Below are 24,544 nucleotides of genomic sequence, written 5' to 3' on the forward strand. Positions count from 1 at the left end.
AGGGTATCGAATTATACGCCGTTTTGAAATAAGGGTAATGAACTAGCAAACGTCTCAAACTGGGGTATCCAAGTTTCTAAACGTCTCACTTAAGGGTACTCTGTTAAGATTTGCTTTAATCCACCTAACATTAATACAAATTGTACCTCTAGCATCTATGAGAACGCTAAGTGTACTATATGGGTTATATTTAAGGAAATTAAAATTTCCAAAGATATACATCACATATTTTTTCTTTCAAAAAACTTCACAAAAAGGTATCGAATTATACGCCATTTTGAAATAAGGGTACTGAACTAGCAAACGTCTCAAACTGGGGTATCCAAGTTCCAAGCGTCTCACTTAAGAGTACTCTGTTAGGATTTGCTGTTAAATCCTAACGAAGTACCCAAAAAAATAAAGACGGGTATTTTGGGAATTTTTGCAAAATTTAACAACAAATCTAAAAGGAGTATCCTTAAGTGAGATATTTGGAAACTTGGATATCCCAGTTTGAGGCATTTGCTAGTTTAATATCTTTATCTCAAAACAGTGTATAATTCAATACCATTTTGTAAAGTTATCCATTTTTCTTTTCTTGACTAGGGGAGAAAAGTATTCTTCATTTTCTGCTTGAAAATGATAGACTTTGAGCACTTTTTCCCATTTCTTATTTCTCCTTGAGTTAATTTGTAGGTGGCATTTTTGAAATTTGAACATTTTTCATTGCAATAGCTTGTTAGAAGTACCCAAAAAAATAAAGACGGGTATTTTGGGAATTTTTGCTAGATTTAACAACAAATCTTAACGGCGTATCCTTAAGTGAGATATTTGGAAACTTGGATATCCCAGTTTGAGGCATTTGCTAGTTTAATACCCTTATCTCAAAATAGTGTATAATTCGATACCCTTTTATAAAGTTATCCATTTTTCTTTCCTTGACTATGGGAGAAAAGTATTCTTCATTTTCTGCTTGAAAATGATAGACTTTGAGCACTTTTTCCCATTTCTTATTTCTCCTTGAGTTAATTTGTAGGTGGCATTTTTGAAATTTGAACATTTTTCATTGCAATAGCTTGTTAGAAATACTACATTCTGCTTCACCTTGTTCAATATTTTTAGGGGCGTTAAAACATATTCTTGCAAATGTATTCAAATTAGTTAAGACTATAAAGGAGTTTGGGGCTTAAATGGTCGAGTAAAAGCCGAAGGCTTTATTAAACTCCATGATCATCTTGTAAACAATACCACGATATATAGTCGTTGTTATAAATTTGCAATATATCAGCTTTAATCAACTGTTTTATTGTAACTTATTACAAAATAGAGTACATATATATATATATATATATGTAAGCACTAAAGCGCGCAGCAAGAAGACAAAAAAAAAATTCCCTGGTAGTAGAAGAATCATGAGACGTACACAGATAAATAATAATCAACAACTGTTCTACTTTGGGGACATTAATTAATTAATTAATTTAGAGGTAATTAAGCCAAGAAATAGATGACTGGTGCGGAGAGCAGCACTGCAAATAAGGCACCGACGCTTAGAGATGAAGCGGCGGACGTGGGCGATTCAGTTGGCGGCGATCCAACGGTATTGGAGTTTGGTGCGGAAACGGTGAAAGCCAACTTTTGACCAAGTTGGCAGTGGTCACTCACGGTACAGATGAAGTAGTAAGAACCGGTTGACGGAGGAGTGAATATGACTGGGCTGCCTATATAAGATGACACCTTCGTGCAGCTATCGTAATCAGCCTTGGATACCTCCGCCACAGTGTGCGTCCCCATTGTCCAGTTGAATGCTGTTCATCGGAGGGGAAACAATAATATCCATCAATCTCTCTCTATTTTGTTCATATAGATATTGCATGGGCTGTTTAAGGTTGTTGAGAGTCGTGTAGAAATCTAAAATACAAGAATAAAAAACTAAAGCAAGGGAGAAAATAAAAACAGAATATTTACGGGTGGTTTGGTGTTTGACAGTTACGTCCATCATTCTGAACTAACCCTAAGAGTTACATTGTAGTCATTGTCTACAATACAAAAGTCCCTAACTAAGTTCTCACTTACACTAATGCATAACCATGCTAACATGTTAATCAGAACTCTCTATTTCTATGTTGATCAGATCACCATGATTAATGTGTTATAGTCTTATCAAATGGTTTGTACCTTATGTGTATTAAGCTCATTAACACAGTTAAATATAACATATTTCAATATCAACCAAATGTTGAATACCATGTACTCTACAATTTATGGAGTTGATGATAGCTTACAAAGTTTGTCGCCAAGAAAGAATGTCTTCGTGCTGGCCCAGGTGGAGTAGTAGGTGGTGTTTGGAGGAACAGTCCAGCCGAGGCTGTCCCCCACCTCATAAACTGTTGCAGCAGTTGCACCCCTCAGTAGTACAGAAACCACAATGACGAAGCACCCGATCAAACCCATGCGGCTGCCCATAATATATTGCTGAGTTAATTCGTCTCTAAAAGATGTATTTTCTTCTCTGATCGAAAGAGTGTCTATGCGAGATGAGGAAGGCTTTTGGATATGGATAGAAGAGGGCTCAGATTAATAGATATATATATATACTTGCGAAGTTGCGTATGATAATTGCCATGCAAAGAGAGAAATTTATAAAATTTAAAAAAAAAAAAAAAAGGGTTTAATTGGTCCTGGGTTTGGCCCATTCTCCTTCTCGGCTCTTGGGACGCGGCTGAAGTATTCAAAGATAAGGTGAGAATGCCGAAATAGTTTGTATATTCAAACAAGCAACCCAGCAGATGCAGGTCTTAATTAGATTCAGCAGCACAACAATTGTGACCAGGTTTTAATGATATTCATGAAGGGTGGTCACGTGGCAATCATCTGCCAAGTTTGCTATTTGACACGATATATAAGTTCGATCTGGTATAAAACCTAACCATAATTTATTATATTTTAGAAATTATACAAAATCTATCAAAATGTTGTGAGAAAAATGAGTGTGCAAATCAAATGTTCAAACTCATTCAAATGAGTTGGTATATATATATATATATATATATATATATATATATATATATATATATATATATTCAGTAAGATTCATTAGTTAGTACTATATATCGTGACTCTTCTTTTAAAAAAGAAATTAAAAAGAAACAAAGTTATAAAAAATAATGATTAACTAACTTAAGCTTTGCCCAAAACATAACTATATTTACTTAAAATGTTTTCTGTAGGAAAATGCATTCAGATGAATCATTTTTCAAGAAATTATTTTCCTTTGAAAATACTTTTTGGCCTTTGGCGCTTACGAAAAATTATAACTATTTTTTATATTTTCATTCAATTTTATTAACTTAAAAAAATTAATTTTTATTCACAACATAAAAATATTAATATAAAATAATTTTTTTAAAAAATTAACCTAATAATTTAGTTCCAGTAGTGGTTTGGCAGAGGCCCGCCAGTGATCCGGTGATGGCCTGGTAGTGGTTCGACGATGATTCAGGAGCTACTTAGTGGTAGTCAAATGTTGCTCAGTGTCACTTCAAGAAATCCGATCATTAGCGGCGACATTATTAACATCGACAGAAAAGTCGATGCTAATAGTCGATTATCAGCGTCGACTTCTGACAGTCGATGCTAATAGTCGATGTTATTGATAATAGGTTAATAGTGTCGACTTTGTAGTCGACGTTATTGACCCTGTATTAAAAAAAATTAAATGATTGAAGAAAAAAATTGAAAAATATCAATGTCAACACCTTGTCGGCTGATAGGTGTCGACACTGATAATAGGTTACAAGCGTCGACTTTTATGTCGACACTATTGACCCTGTATAACAAAAAAAAAAAAACATATAAACCAATTAAATTTTTTTAAATATATATATATATAGAAAAAAAAATAGTTCTTTTTATATTATTAGTAAAGTTTTTCTATTTTTTAAATTTTTGGGTTAAATGTCATTTCAATATCTGGGTTTTAACGACTTTGTTTTTTTCTAGCTAGGTTTTATTTTGTAAATAAATGGAATTTCATGTCAAACCAATCAAAACTTGTCACATGGTCATATGTCTCATAAAAAAGAGAAAAATAGGAAATATATATACACATAAAAAAAAATTAAAAAAAAATAATAATAATAATGGGGAAGGGGTGGTTTCAAATTAGAATTCCTCACTGGGATCGAGCGCACTTTCAGTTGAACTTGAGTGCATCCAGCACAGGGCTCAAGTTCATCGTTGAGCTCGAGCGCATTACCAGCTAAGCTCGAGTGTACTCGCACAGAACAGGGCACGTGACTCTTTTTATAAGAGCATTCAGCCTCATTTTTTTCATTCTCTCTCAACACGCTCGAGCCCTAGTTCTCTTTCAGACGAATGTTCAAGAGCTTTTCTCCACTGAGCACTTCAATCTGATCCTCTTTCACCTTGGTACCTCAATTTCCACCCCTGGTAAGCTTTGGAATCTCTCCTTCGTGTTGCCCAACTGCTTTCTCTTCCAAGTTTGGGGTTTCGTCGTGCTGTGTTGTCCCACACCCAACAGGTGTTGGATCAAGTGTCCCAACCAATGTTCATTACGCATACCACACAGGCCTCTACTTCTCGTTCCTCCAACACCCTCAGCAGCTTCACTAATGGGGAATGGCAGCGTCGGGCTCTCACCCTTGAGACCCATTCCGCCATCAAAGACAACTTCAAGCGTCTTGAAGCCACAAAATGGGCATACAAGCTTTCAAGAAGAGGGGATTGGACGTATTGTTCCAACGTACCTTGCATTGACATGGTGTTCCCACGTCATGTCCGCCTCTTTTACCTGAACTTAACCTATGAATGTGATAGGCTGGGCATTCTTTCAACCTCCCTTGATGGGGTTGTGTTGTGAGTTTTACAATACTCGCAAGCGCACGAATCATATGCAATGTAGTGTGTGTGCAAGTACGAGGTCGAATCCATAGGGAATTGAGTTATGAAAATTAATTTCTATTTAAACTAATTCTATTTTGACCTAGTTTCGAATTTTTTGAGTTTTAACATGCAAAATAATAAACTAAATAAAAACTTATTAAAAACAATTGATGGAATGCACTAAGGTTTTCAGAATCCACATCGCCAAATCAAACAACACATTCTTGTATTTTACTCATACAACCGATAAACAAATAAGCCTTATACATAAAATGTATATTAAATCATTCAATGAATCCAACCTTTTAACAAATCACAACAAATACCCAAATGAAATTAAATCATCCAATGTATTCGTTTGATAAATAAATCACAATGGATATCCTCTTTCAATCGAATGATTCAATGTATCCATCGGTTGAAACACATCGAATATTCAACTTTTAACAAATAATCATCACAACATTCAATCAAAAGAAATAAATCAATTAATTGAATTGGACTTGAACAGTATTTTGATAAACATCGGAATTGCATAAAATAAAATAACAAGAATGTGCGTGTTAATTAATGGCGAGATTTCATTTTCAACTTTAGTTGAAGATTTTAGCCTCTCATAACTAAATTCAACATACTAACTTTTATTAAAAACATAAAAATTGAAAGGCATACAAAGAGCTAACATGTAGGAATTGCTCTAAGACAAAAACAAAATAATGCTCTGAATTGCCGCTTCCCTCCGTACACATTCACAAGAGAAAGAATATATATATATATATATATATATATATATTACAAGTCTTAGGTCTCGATGCTACCTAGAGAGAGCATGTGTCGGTGCTTCTATTTCCTTATTAAGGAAAACTTATGTCTATTGTTTAGTGCCTAGGTATGGAAAGGAACGTGTAGAAGGCACACTCACGAATGATTTCTAAAAAAAACACAAGAACGGCTTCTAAAAAAAATACTCTCTTTTGCACAGTCCCCCCCCACCCCCCTTGTTCACGTTTTCAAGAGAAAAGCAAAATATATATGCTTTTCAGCCCTAGGTTTCTGCGCTTCCTGTTAGTTTTTGTGTTGGCCGCATTCTGTTTGACAAAATCACTATTATGTAATATTGCTGCTTTCACTGGGATGCCATTTATTTCAGAATCTTCAGATATTCAGAGTTTATTTCTCTAATATGGAAATAGCCTTTTATGACAAAGTTCGAGTGTCACAAGCTGCAAGAAGGCTACTTCAGTGTTCAAGGCTATTTTGAGTATCCAAGGAAGATTCTGTGCAGATTTCAACTCAGAGAAATCGGATCCCATGTTTCCGTCCGAACGACCCAGTCTAAGCGACCGGACGCTCATCAGTCAGCAACTTACGTCCGGACGAGGTGGTAATGTCGTCCGGACGCCCATCAGTATCTAAAAACTTCGAACTGTTCAAGGTTGCATCCGTCCGAACATAATGGCAAATTGTCCAGCTGCTCTTCAGAGTTCGAGAAAAATCCAACGTTCAAGTGCATTCATCCTAACGACATGGCAATACAGTCTAGACACCATTCAGTGTTCAACAAGTAATAGGGTTTCTATCCCAGACACAATTATGAAAAGACGGCTGCAAACCGTCCAAGCGACATGGTATTCCGTTTGGACGCTATCCTTGATAAGGTAAGTCGTGCAGAAGACGTTCAACCATCCGGGCATCAATCTACACTGTCCGAACACTCATACCTTATTATGGAAATTGCGTGCAGCAGAACTGCAACCGTCCGAACGCTAGGGCAATACCGTCCGGACGCAGCCTTATTCAAGAAAGAATCTCAGTGCTATTTTGGAAAGCCGATTGCACAGTTGTCCATCCAGACGCCCTCAGCTACCGTCCGGACGCCGCCTAGGGAAATCATATCAGACTCAATTTTGATCTTCTGTAGCCTATAAATATAGGCCCCTAGGCATGTAATTTGTATGAATTCGGTAGTGAATTCTTTGTAAGCTTAGAGAGGGTGTTTAGGGAGATATTGAAGATCTACTAGCTCTCTACCTGTTGTCAATGTGTGATTTGATCAGCTATGAAGTCTATCTTAGGGGTTGGCCCTAAGGTAAAGGATTTCATTGAAGACCCCTTCAGGTAGGAGACCTGGTTGGGAGGTGTTCGTATTGGGTTACACGTCAGAGTTCAAGGTACGACCACTGCATCAAGGGTATGTGAGTGCTACTGCTTTGTAATTAGCTTTGTCTTCTGAATAGTGGATATCCTGGGTTTGGCTGCCCCGGAGTGGTTTTTCTCTTAATTGAATTTTCACTTCATTAACAAAATATTTGTCTCTTTTAATTCCGCACTTTTGATATTTTGTTACACGTTGCACACACCCACGGTAAATTAGAAGTTTTTTAATTTTTCACCTCCAATTAAAGAAAATTTGTATTTCTTTTCTTTTGGTCTTGCCAATTAGGAGAAGCACATCCGTGTATGGAAAACATGCAACACAGTCGCACGAACACGTCTTCAAGAGAAAAGAATACAAGTAGTTTTGGCTGCCATGTCAGCCCTAATGCTCTCAATGGCGCCTGCATGGGCTCAATCTAGTAGTCGATAATTTCTCTTGTTTTTCCACTTCTTTGCAATTCCACATAAAAACTGTCATTTTCTCTCAATGACTTGCAAAACACTTAAAGCACCAAAACTTAAAAAAAAATAAAAAAAATAAAAAAAAAGTTGGGCCAGTAACTCCCAAACCAGATGGTTTTAGGGCACTAGATATAAAAACTTTCTTAAGGGCTTAATTACTCGAGTCAAAAAGGTTACGAAGCCAAACTAGCCATACAATCAGCCAAGTTGAATTTATCATCTTTTTACGCAAACACTCAATGCTTAATGAGGCAAGAGGTCCGGTTACTCAATGAGAACTCAAACTATGATGATTCTTTTTTCTTTTTTCTTTTTGAAATTTAAGCCAAGGTTTCATCAACAAATCATCCTACAAATCTCAAAACACACATTCTTCAATTCAAATCTCATACCTCACAGACCCTATACTAATGTGCTTGTGATAAACAACTCAAACAAGTGAGATCTCTCGAATCCAACAGATGAGCCAAAAGATTCAGATTTCTAATGACATACAGTGTTTAGGATGTTAAACAAACCAATGACATACACCTTCACCTAGTGAAGCCCCCATCCTGGTAAAGCTCTCCTCTGTAACAACAGGATGAACCCATATGGGTCCTTTGGGAAAAGCCAAACATGCGCCGCTCATGGTTAAAAGCGGAGTTGGGTCAAGATGGTTAAAACGTATATTCTAAATGAATAATAATTACTTTCTTCTTTATTTGATCTAATAATTTCTTTATCTGTAAGATTTGAGTTCTATCCAATTTTAAAAGTAATACTGCTATTGTTATATTGTGTTACTTACTGAGTTGTTGAACTTACCCATTTCCCTGTAAATTTTTCAGATGGCTCTATACATAATTGTCCTCTTAGCTGGAATTCCAATCGGGTTCACAACATATAACGACCCAAAATATTAGCTCACAGAGGAAGATCAATGGGTCTATGTTTGTTTTGAATAACAATAATTCCTAGCCAGGGACTTTTTGTTGTTTGATTATGTATAGCTTAAGACACTGTAGGCCAAATTCTTTTTAGTGGATGGCAATGACCTCCCTAGAACAGTAGATTTTCATAGACCGGACTAACTTTTGTATATTGTACAATGTTAACTTTCATTGATCCCTGACATTGTTATGTACTAACATAAGAACTGCATATATATATATATATATATATATATATATATATATATATATATATATATATATATATATATATATATATATATATATAAAAGAAGTATGAAGTCAATCCTCCTATTTGTGTTATCTCCTGGAAATATGTGGATGTTTTTATTATCTTTTATTTTCATAGCTTAAGTTTGTGTTTCCCTTATATCCCAAAACGGGGGCGTGACAGGTTTCATAAACATTTATACAATTGTAGGCGTAATGCAGAGAATGTCTCAAAACAATTATATGATCTTGCATGCGGGCCTGATCATCAGGTTAGATCGTATAGAGGTTGCATTGTGAATGGGGTTAAGTACCAAACGAAAGAATGTGAACAGACTCGTACTACCCATAACTGTGGTATTGTTATAAAATGTGAGCATGACACGTCGATGATTGAGGACTACAGTGAGTTGAAGAGAGTTTTGGATTTGTGTTACCCTGGCCCAAATACCGTGTATTTATTTGAGTGTGATTGGTGGAACATTGAGAATTCAACAGGAATACGAATGGACCAAGGCTTCACGAGTGTGAATAGGAGTCATAAATGGTATAAGTCCAACCCGCTCATCTTAGTATGCCAAGCTTCACAAGTGTTTCACTTGGATAATCCAAAACTTACTGGTAATTGGAAAGTGGTGCAAAAGCGGATCAATAAAAACATATATGACATTCCAACAGTACAAGAGGAAGATAACGAAGAAGATGACCAAGGTATTAGAGATGATGCATACCAGAAAGATGAATGTGTTGGGGGTAACGTTGTCCATGTTGATGACACAAATGTTGAAGAATCCACTCAATTACGTAAAGATGATATGTCAATAGCAATTGATGAATTATATGTACAACTTGATGGAAGCATGTTCGTTGACGAGAACATGTTGAATGAGGACCATGACACAAACTCGAATGATTAAGAAGAGTTATCTAGCCATGACAATACAGACTCTAAACACGAACAATCATTTTCAAGCAACACTCATACAAACTCTGACTCTAATGATGATATGTGTTGAATGTAAGCACAATTTTGGTATAAGTTGAAAGTGTATTAACATATTTAATGAACAAATGCTATATATATATATATATATTCCTTTTTTTGTGTTTTGTTTTTTGTAAATTATCTTATGTGCTTAGTAAAACACTAACATATTTGATTGTTAAAATTTATTGTAATGAATTATATCATGGTTATAATTTTTCTGATTTAATTTTTTGGTTTTCAATTTATGAGCAGATTGACCATGGCTATGGGCGGGACTACGCGTACAAGGTCGTGGCCGAGGTCAGGGCTTAATTTCAACTGCCAAACAGTCTTCCAATTCTGTAGTTGATGCTACAGATATGGCGATGATGGTCCCCCATGAGTCGGCGGAGTCTTCTAATCACATTCGGTCAGCTGCATGATTGGATTCACAAGGACCTACCCCTACTGCGTCCTATAAGTGCATATGAATTATATGTGTATTAGATTGTATCTTTTTTGTTGTTGTTGTTGTTGTGTTTGTGTTTTTTATGGACATTTTACAAAGTACTTTGCCTGATAAAACTGACTACATTATCATGTTTTGAGATAACAGCTAGCACGCTTGTTAGACTAGTTAGGGGTAAGACCAAGTGTAAGAAGTTGAATGACATGGTAGCTGTGCATGGTTCCATCCCAATAGAAATCTGTGACAGCCACCAGACTCTGCAGGATTGGATTCACAACGACCCGACCCTACTGCGTCTAGGGTTGGCAATTTTTGACACGACCCGCGAACCCGACACGAACACGACACGGGAAAATAGGGTTAGGGTTTACTGTAATCGGGTTCGGGTCATAATCGGGTCAACCCGATTATGACCCGATTATAATCGTGTCTGGCGGGTCAACCCGCGGGTTGACCCGCCAGACACGAATGTGACCCGATTATGATTTTTTTTAAAAAAAAAAAAAAAAAAAAAACTAGACTAACGACTAACGAGTAACGGTAGGTAACGGGTAACCCGGCTAACCCGACTAACCCGGCTAACCCGACTAACCCGACTAACCCGGCTAACCCGACTAACCCGAAAGTGAAAAAAATTAAAAATCTCAAAATGACAAAAAATCAAAAATCAGATGATATTCTCATTATTCTGATTTCTGATTTCTGAAGATTGAACCCTAGCCGGCCCGCACTCCGCCCGCCCGCCCACCCACCGGCCACCGCACTCCGAACGCCCTCCCACCGGCCACCGGCCACCGGCCCACCGCACTCCGCACGCCCGACCGGCGCGACAGATCGAAAAAGTATGCTCTAATCTCTATCAGTTTATCTTGTCTCAATTGATTTTTATATTTGAAATTTTGAAGAGCTTGGGATAGATTATTAGAAGAAATTGCAGCATGTATTATTATTATGCTAGCAACAACGCAAACCCATCTGAAAGCTTTGGATCTGTTTGGTTTTTGTGGGTATGATTTTGATTTGCATATTGGGTCGGCCGATGATTGAATACATATTTTTAAGACAAGCATATGTCTGAATCTATATATGTTGATCAATCTAATCTTCTCTCTGAGGCCTTTGTTTGTTTAAGTTTTCTATTTTTAAGTAACTTTACAGGCTGATTGTTTGCTGAGAAAATTGAGGAAAAGGGAATTAATGCAGATATGTAAAAGCTTTGCTGATTTCTTGGTTTGTTTAACTTTTTTTTTTGTTCTTTATATGCAATCAAGTGAATCTAATTGTTGTAAGATTCAACTGCTGCCGATGATGAAACAAACGGTGTTTGCGCAATGTATGACAGTTCGTGATTACAGTCAACACTACTGCCTTCCTTCTGAGGCCTTCAATTTGTTTATGCTGTGATTAAATATTTTATTTTTTTCAAACTCAAGTCAATTAACATATTTTTAGTCATATGGGTCGTGTGATGATCAGTAATGCATAGTTCAGATGATACTCTGTGATTATCACATTTGCAAGTCTTTCGCTCCTATCTGATGACCCATGATTCATTCTTTATGGTCTTTCTCCAGTCTAAACTTTTTATTTGCAAGTCTCCAACCAAAATTTGATTAACTTTTTTATCTAATGTCTTTGAAACCGTTGTTGTGTGCTTTGGAAAGTAATTGTGTTCATGTTATACCCGTTATCATATATAATGTATGAAGAAACCATTATTTGAATTTGTTGGTACAGTTTCCGGTATGGTGACGTGTCGCCTAAGGATTCGCTGCCTGACTTTTTACCGAACACTTCAACCCTGCAAAAAGGAACAAACAACTCGTCGGGGGTGCCGACCACGCCCACTCCGATGCCTAAGTCAGTCTAAAAGGTTTTCTGTATAGAATCCTTAATCTTAATCTCAAGAGCTTAGAGAACTCGTCTCTTATACCTGGTGTGACGATCTTTATTTATAGGCCGGACCTTCTTGACATTGAGTTGGATTAGGAGTTTGAGGAGTCCTAGCCCGGTTTGAATTTTCATCATATCTTCTGGAAATTTGAATAGGAGTGTTGAATCCGCAGTTGATTGCGTTTGTACTTCTTTAAATTCGATTCCATGTCAATAATCATCTTATCCCATAAATCATGGATCTGTAGTTTATCCCTGATCTCCTGGGATTCTATCCTTATCGAATTCTGAGACGGGTGTGGCGCATGGCACCTTCCTAAGAGATTGTAGCACATTTCAGCTGACCTCCGAGGTGATGATATCCGAGACGTTTCTGCTTTTACCTGGAGATCTCGGGATATATCCGCACCATAACAGGGTTGTGTAAGTCCGAGATGTTTATACTCTGAGATGTTGACTCATCCAATGGATATAACCCCGAGAAGATACCGCACCGACTCGATATTATACCGAGGTGTTATTACTCCGAGGCACAAATATCCGAGATACGTTCACTCCCTCTTGGCTGGGAGATCTCGGGATATTTTACACACCGTAACCTGGAATTTTAAGACCGAGACATCGTCATATCTCCGAGATGTCTTCGGACCTAAACGTCCTTCCCTTTACTGGATAGAACCATGCGGAACAAGTAGCCGAGACATAACTCCGAGATGTCATTGGATCCACGTGTCTCTAGGGTTGATTTTATCCCTAACAGTTACCCCCCTAATTCTCTAATTTCAGAAATAAACGGAAATAAGAGAATTACTTTCCAGCTGCCAGTCTGTATCTGATGTTTGCGCAGGGCGCGTCTTTTCAACAGTTCAAATTTTGAATTTGACCGCTTCTTTTCCCAACGTTGACGTCATCTCTGCACAGCCGCCTTTTTGTCATCATTAAATGGTATCGTCGAGGCAGCGTATTTAATGCTGAATTTACGGAAGGCGCGCCTTTTCCTCTTCGGAAATTTTGAATCGACAGCGCCCTTTGGCATTTCGGACACGTGGTAGTGGAGGTGTTTAAAGTTGGGATATTGTACTGTTCACTCACTGATACTTCTTTTTCTCGATACTCCATTGTCGTCTTCCTCCCCAAACTTTTCCTTTCTCTGTATTTTTCTGTTTCTGCCTTTCTTCTTTCTTCCATGGCTCCCAAGAAAGCTGTCTCAGCCTCGTCTCGGGTTCGGACAAAGAGACCCGACGGCTCTGTGGATCTTTCTCCTTTGGAGAGCAGGGTCGATTCCATCATCTTCGCGAAGCATGAGGGTGTCCTTCGCTCGAACTATGAAATTTCTCCAACTGTGAAGATGTTCTATCAGGCGCCTGGAGCTCGATTCATTAATGGCGGCGATATTACCCTTTATGAGAGGATGTTTCTTGCTGGGCTTCGATTACCGTTTCCGGAGATTGCTCGAGACTTCGTTCTTTTTCTGATGATCGCGCCCAGTCAGATAATGCCAAATGCTTGGCGGTACCTGTTCGCCTCTTACATCCTATGGAGGCTTGTGTTGAAGAAGGAGATGAACATCCTGCAATTCTTCCACATCTATAGGCCGAGGCAGACTGCAGAGGGAATGATTGAACTCTGCAGCCGTCACCCGCCTGTTTTCATCAAGCTCAAGAGTGGGCTGACGAACAACAAGTTCTGGGAGATGCAGTTTTTCAGAGTTTCCGGGGAGTGGGAATGCCCCGAAGGTACTCTCCTTCCTGAAGATCGTATGATGCCTCGGACTTGGCAGTTGTTGCGACCTGACCGAAGTGACCCCCCTTCGCTCACTGTATCCGAACTGGAGGATGTTAAGGAGATAAGTGGGTGGTCCGCTGCCAGAGTCAAGGCCGACAAGTTTGAAGAAGTCGATTTTGACAATCTCGTCACCGAGGAGAATATGAGGCAGTTTCTCGGATATGACATTCCGAGAGATAAACAGTTAATCACCAAGAGGGGAGCTGTCAAGAAGAGGAATGAAGCCCCTCCATCCCCGAGACCTATGACTAAGAAGAGGTCACCTGAGGAAGTTCTCGGGGATGTTCCTGCACAAAAGAAACAGAAGATTCCTTTGGCCGCCTCGGGTGCGAGGAGAACTCCTCCTTCGGCTCCATCACCTAGGGTAAGCGTTGAAGAGGGGTCTGCCAGCTTTCGGGGTTTCATTCCCGAGGCTAGTCCTGCTCCTTCCTTTGTTTCACGGGATGAGTCTGGCTCCGAGGCTTCGTTCCATGGTGAACAATGTGCGGTACCTGAGAGGTCTGGAGAAGGAGAAGGAAATGTACCTGAGGCCCGAGATGTCCCAGTTGCGCGTAGGGTAAAGCATCCGGCCAGGAAACGGAAGCTTACAGGCCAGGACCGAATGGCTCAAAGACTTGCGGACGCCGGGCGATTGTGGGGTAAAGCGGTTATAATACCTTCCGACAAAGAGGAAGTGCGTCAAGAGCCTGTCGCTTCAAGTGGTGACTTTCTCGAAGAGATGAATGAAGAAGTCGGCACCCCCCTAGACGAGCCTTTGGCTGAAGAGTCTGAAGTAGAAGGTACTCCCCGAACTCCTTCTTCGGAACGTCCAGAAACACCACCACCCCCTGAAGAAAATCGTGAAACGGGGTACTCCACCCCCCGAGTTTCATGTTCTGCGCCTATACAAACCGAGACTCCTACTGGACTGTCCGAGGCTGAGGACGTTGAAGAGCCTTGCCCCTCTCGGGAAGTGATTGATCAGGGGGTGCCGGGATCTGCTCCTGGAATTCAAAGTCCCGATCAACCCGAAACAACTCCCCATGTTGGAGTGGCTGAGGAGTCTCGGATCGAATCCGAGAACGTTACTCCTGAAGCTGGCGTGCTCCCCGAGACTTCTACTAGGAGCGAGTCTCGTGCTGAGGCCAGCCCAAGTACCGGGGCTGTACCTCAAGTGGGTCCTAGCTCTTCCTCCAGGGTCTCGGCCGGCTTCGAGATTTTGGGCAGGGGTCTTCTGGGTCATCCGATGGAGGCCATAAAGAACTTAATCCCCGAGGGATATCTGGGGAATGCAGGGGCGTCTTCTCCCGAGAAGATCGCCCAAGGCATTCTCATCTCTCATTATCAGGTAAGTTTCTGGAGCTAGGACTTTTTATTCTGTTTGCATCCCGATTTTGACTTTGCTTACTTTTTTCTTGACAGCTTCTTGTGAAGATGACTGCCCTCTGGCAGAAGTGCGAAAATTGTCCTGCGCCTCCGCCCACTCCGTCCCCCGAAGTTCAAGCCCGCATCTCAGGTTTAGAGGATGAAGTTGCGGCGCTGAAGTCTCTTCTTCAGTCCAAGGACGAGGAACTCGCGTCCCGGGAATCAATTATATCCGAGATGCGTTCTGCTAACGCTCGTTTGAGTAACGAAGTGGCGGAGGCCAACGGTCGATACGCTCGCTCTATTGAAAGTCTTTCTTCCGAGCTGGATCGTGCGGACCAATTGTCTATTCGTTTGTCCGCTGTGCAGAATGAATGCTCCGAGGCGTGCAAGAATGCGTTGAGTGCCGAGGCTGAAAAGGACAAACTCAAAGATGAGGTTGAAAGACTTACAGCCGAGAGGGATAAAGCTCTCAAGGCGCAGGATCACTCGGAGAGTCTCTTGATTCGTCTCAGGGCTAGATATGACGCCGATCGGGCAAAGCTTAAACGTTATCAGAAGCAGTTGAGCTATGCGCCTTATCTTCGGGATCAGAGTTGGGGTCGGGGTTGTCATTGGGGTTTCGAAAATTTTCGAACTTTGGTGACAAATCCTCAATATAAATTTGATCCCGAGACGGTTGATCCGACGTTGGTGGGTTTTCCAGAAGAAGCCATTGACGAGATGGAGGAGTTTGGTAAGGACTTCATGCCCGACGTTCCGAATTGGGGTCTTGACGCACCAGTTCCCTAAGAAGACCCTCTTGACGATCCTGCTAGCTAGAAGCTGTTTTCTTGAATTTTTATCTTCTCTTTTCTTTACCTGTACATTTTTCTTTGTATAAAACTTAGAATATGATATCTTTTGAATGAAATTTCTACCTTCTGCTTAGGCATTTTCTTTTCTGTTTTCGGTGTCGGATAAACCGAAAAACCTTTTCTGCTCTCGGTGTTTGACAGACTTTCCTGCTTACCTTAATGAGTTACCCTCCACAATCTTAGTCTGCGACCGCAGGCTAAGTCGTTTGAGGTGGGTAGTTAGATTGTTGAGTTTTACCTTTCTTTTAATTTCTTTATCTTTGAAGGCTTCAATCTTTCAACATTTGGAGACCTCTAACCGAGAGGTTTTCTTGTCTTAGTGTTCTTTTCATGACCACTTCGGGTTGTCTAAGGAAAGGACGTGGGCAGATTCTTTCCTGGATGCTCTTGTCCTTCCGAAAACCTGCAATCCTTTAGGTTTTTCTTGCTCTCGGTTTTGGAAAGACCGAGAGACTTTTCCTGTTCTTGGTGTCGAACAAACCGAGAGACTTGTCCTGCTCTCGGTACTGAGTGACCGAGAGACTTTTCCTGCTCTTGGTGTTGAATGACCAAGAGACTTTTCTTGCTCTCGGTTTTGGACAAACCGAGAGGCTTTTCCTGCTCTCGGTGCTGAGTGACCGAGAGACTTTTCTTGCTCTCGGTTTTGGACAAACCGAGAGGCTTTTCTTGCTCTCGGTTTTGGACAAACCGAGAGGCTTTTCCTGCTCTCGGTGCTGAGTGACCGAGAGACTTTTCTTGCTCTCGGTTTTGGACAAACCGAGAGGCTTTTCCTGCTCTCGGTACTGAGTGACCGAGAGACTTTTCCTGCTCTTGGTGTTGAATGACCAAGAGACTTTTCTTGCTCTCGGTTTTGGACAAACCGAGAGGCTTTTCCTGCTCTCGGTACTGAATGACCGAGAGACTTTTCCTGCTCTTGGTGTTGAATGACCAAGAGACTTTTCTTGCTCTCGGTTTTGAACAAACCGAGAGGCTTTTCCTGCTCTCGGTTTTGAGTGACCGAGAGACTTTTCCTGCTCTCGGTACTGAATGACCGAGAGACTTTTCCTGCTCTTGGTGTTGAATGACCAAGAGACTTTTCTTGCTCTCGGTTTTGAACAAACCGAGAGGCTTTTCCTGCTCTCGGTTTTGAGTGACCGAGAGACTTTTCCTGCTCTCGGTACTGAATGACCGAGAGACTTTTCCTGCTCTTGGTGTTGAATGACCAAGCGACTTTTCCTAAGTATGTAAATCGGATTGATTCTTGGATTTCTGCGATTGTCAGTAGATACTGGGAATAGACATTCTTTATTGAATATGAAATTGTTTGTAAAAAACTGAAAAAAAGAACAATGAACTACATAAAATATTTTTTCAGGTGCTCGGCATTCCATGATCTTGGAAGTATCTTTCCGGTCTCGGTCATCAAGCGATAAGCTCCCTTCTGATGGCATCCTATTACCTTGTAGGGGCCTTCCCATCCGGGTCCCATTTTGCCTTCCGTTGGATCTTTCGTCATCAAGCTCACCTTCCTGAGTACCCAATCTCCGATTTGGAACTTTCTGGGCACCACCTGTTTGTTGAAGTACCGAGCCGTTCGATTCTGATATGCCGCCCATGTGACATGAGCGTCGTCTCTTTTCTCCTGCAACAGGTCCAGGTGTACCTTAGCATTCTCGTCGTTGAGTCCTGGATTGTAGTGAGCCACCCGGAAGCTTGGAGATCCTACTTCCACAGGAATCACCGCCTCGGTTCCGTATGTAAGTGAGAATGGTGTCTCGCCAGTTGGAGTTCTTCTGGTGGTTCGGTACGACCATAGCACCTCTGGAACGTAATCAACCCATGCTCCTTTCTTTTTATCAAGCTTTTTCTTCAGGATTTTTACCAAGGTCTTGTTTGTCGCCTCTACTTGACCATTTGCCTTCGGGTATTGTACCGAAGCATAATGGTTTCGGATACGGAGCTCCGAACACCACTTCCGAAACGGTTCACAGTCAAACTGCTTCCCATTATCTGTGACGAAAGCATGGGGAATCCCGAACCGGCACACCACTGACTTCCAGAGGAAAGTTATGGCATTCGCAGTAGTTATAGCTGCTAATGCTTCTGCTTCCGCCCATTTAGTAAAGTAGTCTACAGCTACAATCAAGAACTTCCGTCCACCTTTTCCTACCGGCATCGGACCAACTATATCCACCCCCCATTTTGCAAATGGCCATGGAGAAGTGAGGGGGATGAGCTTCTCGGGACTTGCTTTCATGATTCTTGCGAATCTCTGGCATTTATCACAGGCTTTGACAAGAAGAGCTGAGTCTTTTTTGATCGTGGGCCAATAGTAACCTGCTCGGATGGTTTTTTGCGCCAGCATCCTTCCTCCTGAGTGGTCTCCGCACACTCCTTCATGAATTTCCCTGAGGACATAATTCGACTCGGCCTTGGAGAGGCATTTGAGAAGGGGTTCGGAATATCCTATTTTGTACAGTGTATCCCCGAGGAGGCAAAACCGTGCTACTTGTATCTTCACCTTCCGAGCTGCAACCTTATCTTCGGGCAACAGCCCATGTCTAAGGAACTGGATAATGTCCCTAGCCCACTCTGGCTCCTCCGGTGCTGAGTCTACTTCCATAACCTTGGTCCTCGGGGCTATCGAAGGCTCGGTCAGAACAATAATTTGCCTTCTCGACGCTTCCATCTCTTCCTCTGTTCCCGACGCGATCTTTGAGAATTCATCAGCTCGAATGTTTTCCTCCCGAGGTATTTTTGTGATGACAAACCTTTCAAAATAGGACTGGAATCTCCGTACTTCTTCCAAATACCTGGCCATTCTATCTTCTTGTGCTTCGAATTGCCCTTGGACTTGGCCTACGACCACCTGAGAGTCACTTCGGATTTCGACATTGGTTGCCCCCATCTCTCGGGATAATGCCAAACCTGCTATCACCGCTTCGTACTCAGCTTCATTGTTTGTTGTAACGAAGTCCAGTTTCACAGCAAAACCGAATTCTTGCCCTTCGGGATTCCTGAGGAGGACTCCTACTCCGCTTCTGCTCTGTGTAGAGGAGCCATCTACAAACACAACCCAGGTTGACTCCTTAGGAAGTTCTTCTGCTTCAGGAATGTTACAGAATTCTACCAGGAAATCTGCTAAAGCCTGTCCTTTGATAGCCGTCCGAGGATGAAACTCGATATCAAACTGTCCGAGCTCCACCGCCCAGTTGACTAACCTTCCCGAGAGGTCAGGCTTTTGCAACACCTTCTTCATTGGATACTCGGTCAAAACTCGGATAGCGTGAGCTTGAAAGTATGGCCTCAATCTTCTAGCTGAAATGATTAAAGCGAACGCCAACTTCTCGATCCGAGGGTATCTCCCCTCCGCACCATGAAGTGCTTTGCTTGTAAAGTAGACCGGTTTCTGAACCCCTGAATCTTCTCGGACTAGCACCGAGCTTACTGCTGAGGGAGAGACTGCCAGATAGAGATAAAGAATCTCCCCTTCGGTTGGGCAGCTCAACAGTGGTGGATTGGCCAGATATTCCTTCAATTTTTCGAAAGCTTCTTCACAATCCTCACTCCATATAAATGCTTTTCGTAAAATTTTAAAGAAGGGAAGGCACTTATCTGTCGACCGTGATATGAAACGGTTCAAGGCCGCAATTCTCCCTGTCAGTCGTTGAAGTTGTTTTGTTGTTCTCGGGGCCTCCATCTCGAGGACAGCTCTGACCTTCTCTGGATTAGCTTCAATGCCCCTTTGTGATACCATAAACCCCAGGAACTTGCCTGAAGAAACTCCGAAAGCGCACTTTGTAGGGTTGAGCTTCATGTTGTATTTTCTTAGAGTCCGAAAAGTTTCTCGGAGGTCTTCTATGTGTTTGTTTGGCCGAACACTCTTAACCAGTATGTCATCTACGTATGCCTCAACGTTTCGGCCAATTTGACTTTGAAACATCCGGTTCACCAGTCGTTGATATGTGGCTCCAGCATTCTTCAATCCGAAGGGCATCATCTTATAGCAATAAAGTCCTCGGTCTGTGATGAAAGCAGTTTTCTCCTGGTCTGTTTCTTCCATGCAGATCTGATTGTACCCCGAGAAGGCATCCATGAAGCTCAAGAGCTCATGCCCGGCCGTCGAATCCACCAATAAATCAATCCGAGGCAGGGGAAAGCTATCCTTCGGACATGCTTTATTCAGGTCGGTGAAGTCTACACACATCCTCCACTTCCCGTTGGACTTCTTTACCAGCACTACATTGGCCAGCCATTCGGGATAATCTACCTCTCGGATGAATCCAGCTTTCAGCAACTTCTCTACTTCTTCAGCAACTGCCGTGTTTCGTTCGGCGGCAAAAGCTCTTCTTCTCTGCTTTACAGGGCGATAATTTGGGTCCACATTCAGCTTATGGACTATAACCGAGGGATCAATCCCCGGCATGTCTTCATGGCTCCAGGCAAATACATCTTTGTTGCGCCTCAAGAACGCCACCAGATCTTCCTTCCGGGGTTGAGGGAGTTGTGAGCCTATATGAATTTTGTTTCCCGAGTCGCCTATCTCGAACTCCTCCAAGGCTTCCACAGGCTCCCCCAACGGTGATTGCTATTTTCCATCCTCCTTAGTTCTCTCCCCCCGACCGTGCTGCCTCGGGGTATCTTTCAAGGACAGATTGTAGCATCTCCTAGCCTCCTTCTGGTCTCCTTTTACCTCTCCAACTCCTTCTTCTGTTGGAAACTTCATGCTGAGATGTGGTGTTGAAGTCACCGCTTTGAAATCGTTGAGAGCCGTACGTCCTATAATTGCATTGTAGGCCGAGACCTTATCAACTATTAGGAATTTTACCATAATGACTTTTTGCCTTGGATAAGTCCCGGCTGTCACAGGTAAATCGATAGAACCGAGAGGCAACACCTTCTCTCCGGCAAAACCCTGTAGCTGGCACGAGACCGGAACCAACTTTTCCAATGGAACTCCCATGTGATCGAAAGCTGATTTAAACAGAATATCAGCCGAGCTCCCAGTGTCAATGAGGATCCGCCGGGTCTGATAGTTTGCTATGGTCAAGGTGACCACGAGGGCGTCTGTGTGCGGAAGCGAGACTCCAGCATAATCATCATCAGAAAACCCTATAACCAGAGGGTTATACTTCCGAGATTTTGGGGGCCTCTGGACCGAGTAAACTTCGAAATCATCGAGCTGCCTGGCGTATGCTTTCCGAGCTGAGTTGGACTCGCCTCCTCCTCCGAATCCTCCCGAGATGGTGTGGATGATAGGGATATTGCCCTGCTGTGCCCCCCGAGGCCTGCTTCTACTTCTCTCCCTTCTTTCATCCCTCCGAGGCCGAGGTACTGGCTCTCGGCTTCTTTCTCTTCTTTCATCTTGTCTCGGTTGATAGTTTCTTCTATTATCCCGATCTTCTTCCCTCCTAGGCCTCGGATAGTGATCTCGCTCCTGTCGATTCCTCTCATTGGCGAGGAATCGGACTAGCTTCCCATTCTCAATGAATTTCTCGATCAACTGCCTCAATGAAACACACTGCTCGGTCAGATGACCGTGTGAATCGTGGAAGGCGCAGTACTTGTGAGCCAAGTATGGAGGGGGATTTCCTTGAATGGGTCTCGGTTTCTGGTAATTCGGATCTTTCTTGAGTTCCATGAGCACCTCGGTGATGGAGGTGTTCAACGGTGTCCACTTATAATCTCCGAAATTTTTCTTCACCTTCTTATATTCTGCGGGACCAGCATCCTGTACTGGCTCAGGATTCTTCTTTTTCTTAGGCTTCTCAGTGGACGGCTGCTGTTGTTGCTGGGAATTACTGAGGAGAGCTCGGAGCGTTTCTTCCTGGTTGATGTACCTGTCCATCTTCACCATAAAGGTTTGAAGATCTTTCGGCGGTTTCAACGCCAATTCCGCCATCAGAGGTCCATCTTTTTTCAAGCCTTGAAAGATTGCACCGTAAATGAAGTCGTCTGGTGCACTCTCTGTGTTCAGCTTCTCCTGGTTGAACCTCCACAGATAGTCTTTTAGAGTCTCATTTGGTCCCTGCTGCACAGAGAGTAAGTACCCTCGGGGTTTCCTTCTAGCTCTCCCGGATACGAACTGGGCCAGGAATTTTCGTCCAAGGGTGTCGAAGCAATCAATCGACCTTGGTGCGAGATTCCTGAGCCAGTCTCGGGCTTTTCCTGACAGGGTGAGAGGAAAAGCTCGGCATGCCACAGCATCTGGTGTCTTGTGCAGGGAGACATGGGACCTGAAATTGTCCAGATGCTCCACTGGATCTTCGCTGCCAGAGAAGACAGGAATGTCAGGTACCTTGAATCTTCCGGGTAAGTCGCAGTTGGACACTTCTTCGGTGAATATGGATTCCTTGTGCTGGAAGAGGTTGTCAACAAGGGACTCCTTCCCATCACGCCTCTGGTCAATCGTCTTTGACAGCATATCATATTTCGCGCCCAGATCCTGGACCATCTTCTGCAACCTCCTTTCTGCCTCCGTGGGTGGAACCGGATTGATGGGCTCTCCACAATTCTCGTTCCGCCCGGCTCTCTCTTCATGGTTCTCGTTCTGCCCGTCATGATTCTCGTTCCGCCCGTTTCTCTCTCCTGAACCTTCGTGGTTTGTCCCATCGGCTACATCATGATTGGGCGGCGGAGTTCGTGCGGCTAGGAGCACAGCGTTCTGAGCCAACAAATCCTCCACATTCTTCTGCGCCTGGGCTAACTGTTGACTCAGTTGGGTTATTCGAGCCTCTGGATCCGCAGATTCTGCTTCTCCACGAGCATCGTCTCGGCTGGTTGGCGGCACTTCGTTTAAGATCGATTTGGAACGTCTCGTCGTCACCATTGCGGATTTGTTTTTCGTAAGAACAATTGATCGTTCCCACAGACGGCGCCAAACTGTTGGTACAGTTTCCGGTATGGTGACGTGTCGCCTAAGGATTCGCTGCCTGACTTTTTACCGAACACTTCAACCCTGCAAAAAGGAACAAACAACTCGTCGGGGGTGCCGACCACGCCCACTCCGATGCCTAAGTCAGTCTAAAAGGTTTTCTGTATAGAATCCTTAATCTTAATCTCAAGAGCTTAGAGAATTCGTCTCTTATACCTGGTGTGACGATCTTTATTTATAGGCCGGACCTTCTTGACATTGAGTTGGATTAGGAGTTTGAGGAGTCCTAGCCCGGTTTGAATTTTCATCATATCTTCTGGAAATTTGAATAGGAGTGTTGAATCCGCAGTTGATTGCGTTTGTACTTCTTTAAATTCGATTCCATGTCAATAATCATCTTATCCCATAAATCATGGATCTGTAGTTTATCCCTGATCTCCTGGGATTCTATCCTTATCGAATTCTGAGACGGGTGTGGCGCATGGCACCTTCCTAAGAGATTGTAGCACATTTCAGCTGACCTCCGAGGTGATGATATCCGAGACGTTTCTGCTTTTACCTGGAGATCTCGGGATATATCCGCACCATAACAGGGTTGTGTAAGTCCGAGATGTTTATACTCTGAGATGTTGACTCATCCAATGGATATAACCCCGAGAAGATACCGCACCGACTCGATATTATACCGAGGTGTTATTACTCCGAGGCACAAATATCCGAGATACGTTCACTCCCTCTTGGCTGGGAGATCTCGGGATATTTTACACACCGTAACCTGGAATTTTAAGACCGAGACATCGTCATATCTCCGAGATGTCTTCGGACCTAAACGTCCTTCCCTTTACTGGATAGAACCATGCGGAACAAGTAGCCGAGACATAACTCCGAGATGTCATTGGATCCACGTGTCTCTAGGGTTGATTTTATCCCTAACAGAATTGCTTGGCCTTTTTTTAGTTCCATCAATTCTTCCCTGTTGAAAAGAAAATTGAAAGAAAAAAAATATCAAACAAAATAAAAAGGTTAGCAATTTATCTTGTTAAGTGGCAAAATTAGCAAACAAAAATAGAATACATATGCATCTCATATCGAGAGCCCAATGTATGCAATTATAAAGGTTTATTACAAATAAATGCTTAAATCTGTTAGCTAACAACTAATTGAATCTGTTGTTGCCTATGGTTGCTTAATTAGGATGACAAAAGTCTTTCTCTAATCAACTTTCTTTAAGATTCTATGATAGATTTCAGTATTTACAATGTTTTTGTCAAAGTTATTTGCTACATTTTTCCTAGTACGAGATTTTGTACTATTTACAAAGTTATAAGATTTACAAATTTACCTTGGTATTTGATGATATTTTTGGCAGGTTTCATTGTTTCAAGTCTCTTTGTACTTCTTTCGATTGCTAGCTTATAGACGGTCATCTATTGTATGACTTGTGTCCAATCATGAATCAAGATCAAGAGCAGCCTGAGCAGGTAAAATTATTATCCTTTTAAGTTTCAAGTTGTCTTTGTGAGCTACATTTTATATACTATCTAATTTGGATGAAGAACTAATTTACTAATAATGATATTTGCAGATGAGTAATGAAGTACTTGGTGATGATGATATTGTTGGAGACTTTGAAGATGATGTGATTGAATTGACTACGAGAGAAGAAGAAAACGACTCTGTTTGTGTGGAGAAGGAGAAAGGGAAAAATTT

At 42.0% G+C, this 24,544-nt stretch overlaps 1 protein-coding gene and 2 non-coding genes across 3 annotated transcripts; 2 read left to right on the forward strand and 1 right to left on the reverse strand.

Moving 5' to 3' along the window:
• Positions 1 to 1,362: 1,362 nt before the first annotated feature.
• LOC133857781 (umecyanin-like) lies at positions 1,363 to 2,542 on the reverse strand. The gene is made up of 2 exons (XM_062293129.1): positions 2,265 to 2,542; positions 1,363 to 1,787 (listed from the first exon to the last, which is right to left on the reverse strand). Exons 1-2 carry the CDS (start codon positions 2,443 to 2,445, stop codon positions 1,471 to 1,473), a joined length of 498 nt encoding a protein of 165 aa, XP_062149113.1. The 5' UTR covers positions 2,446 to 2,542; the 3' UTR covers positions 1,363 to 1,470.
• Positions 2,543 to 11,402: 8,860 nt separating this feature from the next.
• Positions 11,403 to 11,485, forward strand: LOC133858205 (small nucleolar RNA U83). The gene has a single exon (XR_009898483.1). It is a non-coding gene; the product is annotated as a small nucleolar RNA U83 (small nucleolar RNA).
• Positions 11,486 to 11,558: 73 nt separating this feature from the next.
• On the forward strand, positions 11,559 to 11,649 carry LOC133858190 (small nucleolar RNA snR60/Z15/Z230/Z193/J17). Its single transcript, XR_009898468.1, has one exon. It is a non-coding gene; the product is annotated as a small nucleolar RNA snR60/Z15/Z230/Z193/J17 (small nucleolar RNA).
• Positions 11,650 to 24,544: the final 12,895 nt, after the last annotated feature.

Source organism: Alnus glutinosa, chromosome 14, assembly GCF_958979055.1.
Source record: "Alnus glutinosa chromosome 14, dhAlnGlut1.1, whole genome shotgun sequence".
In the NCBI taxonomy this organism is placed as follows: domain Eukaryota; kingdom Viridiplantae; phylum Streptophyta; class Magnoliopsida; order Fagales; family Betulaceae; genus Alnus; species Alnus glutinosa.

Bases quoted from the DNA above. Each gene is read 5' to 3' on its own strand.
- LOC133857781 (XM_062293129.1), bottom strand. From the start codon at position 2,445: ATGGGCAGCCGCATGGGTTTGATCGGGTGCTTCGTCATTGTGGTTTCT. The intron at 1,788-2,264 runs GTAAGCTATCAT...TCCGATGAACAG, and splicing joins CTTTCTTGGCGACAAACTTT to CATTCAACTGGACAATGGGG.